The following is an 8,672-nucleotide window of genomic DNA, read 5'->3' on the forward strand; positions in this document are numbered from 1 at the left end:
TGAAACTAGAGGGGTCTTAAAGTAATTCTAGGAAAAAAGTAGGCAAATATATCTCTCATATGAAATACAGTAAAGTTTTCAACTTTCAACATTACCCAACTAAAAGAATCTGTGTAAAACTAAATCATGTCAGTGTAACTATTCCATCCAAGACAGGCCTGCCCACAAATTTTGTTCCTGTCATGTCCAAAATTATTAAGATGAACATATTCTACTTATTTTATTGGTTTATCCAGGATGATTCCAACTATAAAACGGGTCGGTTTCTCAATACTTATCATAAAAATTTGAACTTCTCAATACTTTTCATAAAAATTCGAACTATTTTATATATATCTATATAAATAAATGGAAAAGAGAACCCGAATTTTGACTAAAATTTGTTAGGACAACGGAACTGATTTGTATTTGGACAACGAAACTGATTTTGGCTAAGGTCCTCTAAGGCATTCTTCTTGATTTTTAGCTGTGCACACTTCTGCAGGTCTGGGGTATGCATCAGAACAGAGAGGGTTTTGGAATCAAGATTAAAGAGATCTAAATTTCTTTTGTTCATTTGTATTTTTAAGGTCCTGCACTCCTACCTATACAAAGTTCGCATGTACATACTCCTCCATTGACTTGTCTTATGTAGGTCTTCCTTTTGACCCGTTGTAAATCTTTTTTTTACCAAGTCTTCTGATTCATTTTTTGTTCTGCCATCTCTGAGGGGGGGGGGGGGGTCCATTGACTATGATTGTTTTGGCAAGCACCTCCAGATCTCTCAGTTTGTTAGATTAAATAAATTTGAAAAATGAGGTCGACTTGCTTCATTTCTCATAAATTCTAGATATTATTGCTTCTGCTTGTTAATTTCCATGTACATGTAGAAAACAAATTCAAATAATTGACTCTAAATAAGCCAGCAGCTTTTTTCTGACTTGTCCACCACAGATCTCCCAAGAATCAAACAAATTTTTCCTCATTCATAGTACTTTGTAATTGTCTGTCACATTGTGTGGCCTCAACTACAAGACTTAAAATAGAGTCTAGCACAAGAAAATGATCATCTATCACTTCACATTTTCTTTTCTTTTCTCCTCTACTTTATTTTCCTTGAGTTCCCACCTAAATCTTTTTATATTTTCTGGTATTGTTTATTGTAACTTACCTAAAAGAATGCCTCTTAGCAATAACAAACTCTCATTTATCCTACCATTCATCAACTTTTTCCTTCTTGCATGTACTTCACAACTCAATGCTTCTGCTGGTATTCCTCCAGTGACTGAGCAGGCTAAGGCTCTTTTAGCTTGGAAAGCAAGCTTCGACGGGCGGAGCCAATCTGTCGTGTCGTCGTGGACAGGGAGTAGTCCATGCAATAACTGGACTGGGATTATTTGCAGCAAAGGCGGAAATGTTATACGCATTAGCCTTACTAGTTATGGTTTAAGAGGTAACCTTCATGATCTGAATTTTTCTTATTTACCTACTCTTATGAAGATTGACTTGTTCAACAATTCGATATATGGGACAATACCACCCGAAATAGGAAGACTGAAGTATCTTATGTATCTTGAAATGGCAAAAAATTCTCTTAGTGGTCAAATTCCAGATTCTATTGGAGATTTACAAAATCTCAGAGTTATACAGCTCTATGAAAACCATCTTTCTGGACAAATTCCTCCAACTCTTGGAAATTTGACAATGCTCGACAGTTTGTTCCTACATTTGAACTCTTTGTCCGGTTCAATTCCATCTGAGCTAGGAAAACTTAAGAACCTTGCCTATCTGAGATTGTCGAGTAATAATCTCACCGGTACTCTGCCACTAGAATTTAATAACCTCACACGTCTAGTAAATTTCCGTATGAGTGACAACTTTCTCACCGGTCATTTACCAGACAATATCTGCAGTGGTGGTTTACTTGAAAAGTTCACTGTACCAAGCAATCGATTCACAGGTCCTGTTCCAAGAAGCTTGAAAAATTGTACTAGCTTGTCTAGGCTTAGGCTTGATGGGAACCAACTAACAGGCGATATATCTGAAGCTTTTGGTGTGTACCCACACTTAAATTATGTTGATTTGAGTCACAATAAGTTATATGGCAAGGTATCTTCAAATTGGGGGCTCTGCAAAAACCTGACTAGCTTAAGGATATCCGATAATAATATGTCGGGACAGATACCACCTGAGCTAGGAAAGGCTACTCTACTAGTTGAACTCGACCTCTCGTTGAACCATTTGGATGGGGGAATTCCAAACAGTTTAGCAAATTTAACTTCACTGCTTGAGCTTCTATTGCATGATAACAGGCTTTCTGGTGATATACCTTCAGACATTGTCGTTAAACTCCCAACTCTAGCAAATCTTAATTTGGGAAATAATAATCTAAGTGGCTTGATTCCAGAAAGCCTAGGAATGTGCAGATACTTATTAAATTTGAATTTAAGCAAGAATAACATAGGGGGACGCATTCCTTCTGCAATTGGGAATCTACAGTCTCTCCAATATCTTGATCTCAGTTGGAATTTGCTTACCGGTGAGGTGCCAAAAGTGCTTGGAGGACTAAAAAGCTTAGAGACATTGAATATTTCGCATAACATGCTCAATGGTTCTATTAAATCAACTTTTGAGCTAATGCAAAGTTTAATATCTCTAGATATATCCTACAACCAACTTGAAGGTCCTATTCCTAACACGAAAGCCTTCCGAGAAGCTCCAGTAGCTGCACTGAAAAACAACAAAGGGCTGTGTGGCAATATAATTGCCTTAGACAAATGCCCCGGCATACAAAGTGATGACAGAAAGCAGCAACAACACAGAAAGCTTTTCATATTGATATTGCTTTCTTTGCTGGCTGTTCCAGTTCTTTTGTATATCTCTGCATTGATCGTGTATTACCTCAGTCGCAGAGCCTGGAACATAAAAGCTAAGCAAACTATTGAGGACAGCAATATGTTCACTATATGGAGCTATGACTCAAAGATCGTATATGAAGAGATAGTAAGAGCCACTGACAATTTTAATGTAGAGAACTGCATTGGGACAGGAGGCTCTGGGACTGTTTATAAAGCACATTTGCCAAGTGGCCAGGATTGGGCTATCAAGAGACTCCATGCACCAGAAGATGAGGTGTTGCCTGATCTGAAGGGTTTCACAAATGAAATCCGCACCTTGACTTCGATTAAGCATCGTAACATTGTAAAGCTTTACGGATTTTGTTCCAAACCACAGCAGTGTTTTCTTATTTACGAGTTCTTGGAAAGGGGGAGCCTTGCAAATATATTGAGCAAAGAGAAAAACGCCGCAAATTTTGATTGGAGTCAGCGGCTAAATGTCATTAAAGATGTAGCTAGCGCATTGTCCTATATGCATCATGATTGCAAGCCTTCCATTATACACCGCGATTTGTCAAGCAAAAATATTCTATTGGACTCAGATTGTGTGGCTCATATCTCTGATTTTGGCACAGCTAAATTTTTGAAGCCTAATTCATCTAACTGGACATCATTTGCAGGCACTTACGGGTATTCTGCTCCTGGTACGTATATTATCGTATTTTATCCAACTCTGAACGTTTATTTATCAAATTGCTCAACTATCTAAAATTGATCATATGAGTGCTTGCAGAACTTGCTTACACAATGAATGTCGATGAGAAATGTGATGTTTATAGCTTTGGAGTTTTGGCAATGGAAGTGATTATGGGGCAGCATCCAGGTGATCTTGTTTCATCGTTATCAACCTCAACATCGTCGACTTTGCAGTCAAGTGTTCATGAAATACTGATCAAGGATGTTGTGGATCAGCGTCTGCCAGCCCCGAAAAATCACTTGGCTGAAGAAATGGCCTGTGTTATGAAGATTGCATTGGCATGTTTGCATCTTATTCCACAATGTCGACCAACATCTAGACAAGTCTCTCTTCAGCTATCGAAACGAAGGCAACTCCTGAAAACTTCATTCCATAAGATTACTTTAGGCCAACTGCTTGACCCCAGATGTTTTCATTCATTGCACTGATCTCTCTCCTAGTCCCTTTCACGTGAAATATGCACTGTCAAATTTTTTTGTCTAGACAGGCTTTACACCGATTGTGTACTTCTCACTTGAAATTCAATTGATCTTTCCTGTATAAATTGTGTAGATAAGAACAAGTAAATTAAATAGTTTGCAGGGTAAAGATATACTCATAAGCTAGATATAGGTCGTGCCTTGCATGTGTGGTAAGGCTCTGGATGATCAAAGTGAAACAGGTCGAGATTGGACCTGTGTTCATGTAAGAAACTATGCAAGTAAAGTTAGTTTATTTCTCCACCACTCAAACAAAACATCTAGGGGTTGCTCTAAACTACATAATTAAGCCATTTTGTCAAGTTTCTAGCTCAAGTAATCTAACCATCTTGAAAACCTAACTACCAAAAACAACCTAAATACCACATGATGAAGTAGTGACCAAAATAACACCGGGAAGACCAGAAGAGGGCACAAAACACAGCATGAATCCATTTCTGAAAGATGGGTATAACTGAAAACATGAGAAAGCGAACATGAGAAAACATTAGATTAGAAATCAAGAAAGTACCCCTGGGTCGACACGAGTGCCCTCTAATGATATGGTGTTTTTACAGCAATTACCAAGATATCATTTCTTTTTGACAGGTTAAAGGGTTGGAAAAACCAACCCAGAAACACTAACATTATAACATATCACACCTCACTAAGGAGGAAAGATCACACGGAGGGCATCTAGTCCAATCTAAAGGAAGAGAGCTTTCTTAGCAATCCAATGTGCTGGAGCATTCAAAGCCTAGGAGTAAAATGGAACTTTAAATCTAACATGGAAGTAAGAATTGTCTTATCTTCAATTAATGCAGCAACATGAGTCGATCATGTTGATATCTGGACACTGTACTTGACTGTGTGCATCTATTGTAACCGTGTGCAGCTATTGTAAGACTTTTTATATGAATTTTTTAAATAATATTCCCGTATCTAGAACTGTTCACGAACCGAGCCGATCCGAGTTTTGGTCGAACCAAGCCGAGCTTTAATTTTTTTTCTGACGAGCCGAGCCGAGCCGAGCCGAGCTTTCTTAACGAACAAAAACCTGTGTTCGAGCTCGAGCTAGTTAACGAACGAGCCGAACACGAGCTTTTATCGAACAAAATCGAGTCGAGTCGAACCGAGCCGAACACGAGCCGAACACGAGTTTTCTCCATCAAAACGAGCAGAGTCGAGCCGAGCCGAATTAAAAAATTCTGGTCAAAACACCGGTTGACTGTTAAAATAACAAACCAAATACTTTTATTTTTTTTCTAAAAATTTTGTCATATCACTAAAATATATTGATCTTAACATCCGTACGGTTGGATCATTCATAAATATTTTTAAAAAAAATCGAAACATTAATACGATACTAAACACTAATTACAAGCACAAGTCAAAACACCGGTTGACTGTTAAAATAACAAATCAAATACATTTATTTTTTTCTAAATTTTTTGTCATATCACTAAAATATATAGATCTTAACATCCGTACGGTTGGATCATCTATAAATATTTTTAAAAAAATCAAAACATGAATACGAGACTAAACACTAGTTACAAGTACTGTTCAAACAAGTGGTTGATTGTAAAAATAACAAACAAAATAAATTTATTTTTTTCTAAAATTTTTATCATGTCACTAAAATATATAGATATTAACATCCGTACGGTTGGATCATTCATAAATATTTTTAAAAAAATTGAAATATTAATATGAGACTAACCACTAGTTCTAAGTACTGTTCAAACAATTGGTTGATTGTCAAAATAACAAACAAAATAAATTTATTTTTTTCTAAAATTTTTATCATGTCACTAAAATATATAGATATTAACATCCGTACGGTTGGATCATTCATAAATATTTTTTAAAAATTGAAATATTAATATGAGACTAAACACTAGTTACAAGTAAAGGTCAAAACACCGGTTGACTGTTAAAATAACAAACCAAATACATTTATTTTTTTCTAAAACTTTTGTCATGTCACTAAAATATATAGATCTTAATATCCGTACGGTTGGATCATTCATAAATATTTTTTAAAAAATTGAAACATTAATATGAGACTAAACACTAGTTCTAAGTACTGTTCAAACAATTGGTTGATTGTCAAAATAACAAACAAAATAAATTTATTTTTTTCTAAAATTTTTATCATGTCACTAAAATATATAGATATTAACATCCGTACGGTCGGATCATTCATAAATATTTTTTTAAAAATTGAAACATTAATATGAGACTAAACACTAGTTACAAGTAAATGTCAAAACACCCGTTGACTGTTAAAATAACAAATCAAATACATTTTTTTTTCTAAAAATTTTGTCATATTACTAAAATATATAGATATTAACATCCGTACGGTTGGATCATTCATAAATATTTTTTAAAAAATTGAAACATTAATATGGGAGAAGTACTAGTCAAACTACTAGTTAACTGTTAAAATAACCAACCAAATATATTTATTTTTTCTAAATTTTTTATTATATCACTTAAATATATAGATATTGACATCCGTACGGTTGGATCATTTATAAATAATTTCAAAAAATCGAAACACCGATCAGGAAATAAATAATAGTTACAAGTAGTAGTCAAATCACTTGTTAATTATTAAAATATCAAATTAAAAAATTAATTTTTAATATCTGAATTTTTTCAAATTACTAAAATATATATTTTGACATTCGTATAGTTCAATAATTTAAAAATATTTATAAAAAATCTGAATAAAATTCATAATAATTAAATATATAAAAAATAATTTTTTTTTAAATTTTTTTTCGAGCCGAGCCGAGCTCGAGCCAAACATGCCAAAAGCTCGGCTCGAGCTCATTTTCTTAACGAACACATTTTTGTGTTCGAGCTCGAGCCCTTAACGAACCGAGCCGAACTGAGCCCTTAACGAGCCGATCTCGAGCTTGTTCACGAACGGCTCGGTTCGTGAACAGCTCTACTCATGTCCCCCTGGATCATATATATTGGGGGAGCGATGATGGCTCGACACACATTTTAATACTCCTTTAAAGTATAATTTCGTATATATATTTTTTAATTTTTTTTTCTGAATAAAAAATTGATGTTTGAATTTTAATATAAAAAAAGAAAAATTCAAAAAAAAAATTATGAAAATATATTTTATATTCACCTTAAAATACGCGTCGAACACAAAAAAAACAGTATACAACTGGATGGGACAGAGGGAGTACATGTATAATCTTCTTGAGTAAATTTGACTTTTTTTCAAACTTTTTATTAAAGAGAGAGCTATTCTTTTGCAACTCAATTGAGTGCATTTATTTGAGGATTCTTGGTAGTGTCCTGGTTCTTTGTATAAAGAAAATTTCTAATTAATATAGGAGTAACGTAGGCAGATTTTGTAGCCTTAAACTTGATTTTTTCTTGGCTTTGATGTCATCTTTTGCTATAAATAGACGAGGAGTTTTGTCGTGTAATACAAATTTTTTGGCACGTTTTTCTCCATTATACATTTTTATCTCTCACTTTTCTTCTCTATTAGAAAGTCACTGCAAGCTACGAGTATTACAACTCAATTACTCAAGTATTCATGTCTTTGTGGTGTTGTTGCACTTTTACACCTTTTTATATCTTCACCTAAACACCTCTTGTACTATTACTATATTTCTGTTAATCTCCTAGAAGTCCTACGAGGAGACTCCGAGTATTATACATATATTTTTTGCCCGGTTATCTTTTTTTGTGTAATTGATCGATAATCTTTTTGTGTAACTGTGACACCCGCTAATAGTGAAATTGCTAAGGAGATAGATTTGTGGGTATAAAATGACTTTCTTTGTAAGAATTTTATATTGAACGGCTTATCCGATAATTTGTACGATTACTATAATTTTGATAAGTCAAGCAAAGAAATTTGGGAAGCACTCCAAAAGAAGTATGATATGGAGGAGGCCGGAGCCAAAAAGTATGTGGTGAGTCGCTATCTCAAGTTCCAAATGACCGATGATAAGTCGGTGGATATTAACAATCACACGAGCTGCAAAAGATTGCACACGAGATCATCACGGAGGGGATGCCACTAGATTAACAATTTCAAGTAGCTGTGATAATAGACAAGTTACCACCAAACTGGAAGGACTTTAAGAATATCCTAAGGCATAAGACTAAGGAGTTCTCCTTAGAGAATCTTATCACTCGCCTCAGGATTGAAGAGGAAGCTCGAAAGCAAGATAAGAAGGAAGAGGTGCTGGTTGTGTCCAACAAGCAAAGGAAGAACTTTGATACGGGTCTAAAACCTAAGACGAAGAATTTCAAGAAGGGCAACCGCGATCCGCAAGGAAACTCCCAACCTCCGAAGAATCATACAACGCAATAACCACCCAAGAATTCCGCTGGGGTGTTCCACTGTTTCAAGTGCGGGAAGCCAGGGCATATGGAGAAGAAATGCAGACTCAAGCGCCAAGCTTCCCCGCAAGTTAACAATATCGAGGAAGTCTTTGTACCTATGATCACGGAGGTTAACATTGTCGGTGGAGCTGATGAGTGGTGGGTAGACACTGGTTCCTCCCGCCATATCTGCTATGATCGTACGATGTTCAAGACATATACGAATGCTGAAGACAAGAAGGTGCTGCTAGGAGACTCCTACACCAC

The 8,672-nt window shown here is 35.4% G+C and overlaps 1 protein-coding gene across 1 annotated transcript; it reads left to right on the plus strand.

The window, feature by feature from the left end:
* Positions 1-1,053: 1,053 nt before the first annotated feature.
* On the plus strand, positions 1,054-4,292 carry LOC141673006 (uncharacterized). Its single transcript, XM_074479738.1, has 2 exons — positions 1,054-3,520; positions 3,610-4,292. Exons 1-2 carry the CDS (start codon positions 1,159-1,161, stop codon positions 3,999-4,001), a joined length of 2,754 nt encoding a protein of 917 aa, XP_074335839.1. The 5' UTR covers positions 1,054-1,158; the 3' UTR covers positions 4,002-4,292.
* The last annotated feature ends 4,380 nt before the right edge of the window (positions 4,293-8,672 follow it).

Source organism: Apium graveolens, chromosome 7 (genome assembly GCF_009905375.1).
Source record: "Apium graveolens cultivar Ventura chromosome 7, ASM990537v1, whole genome shotgun sequence".
Lineage (NCBI taxonomy): Eukaryota > Viridiplantae > Streptophyta > Magnoliopsida > Apiales > Apiaceae > Apium > Apium graveolens.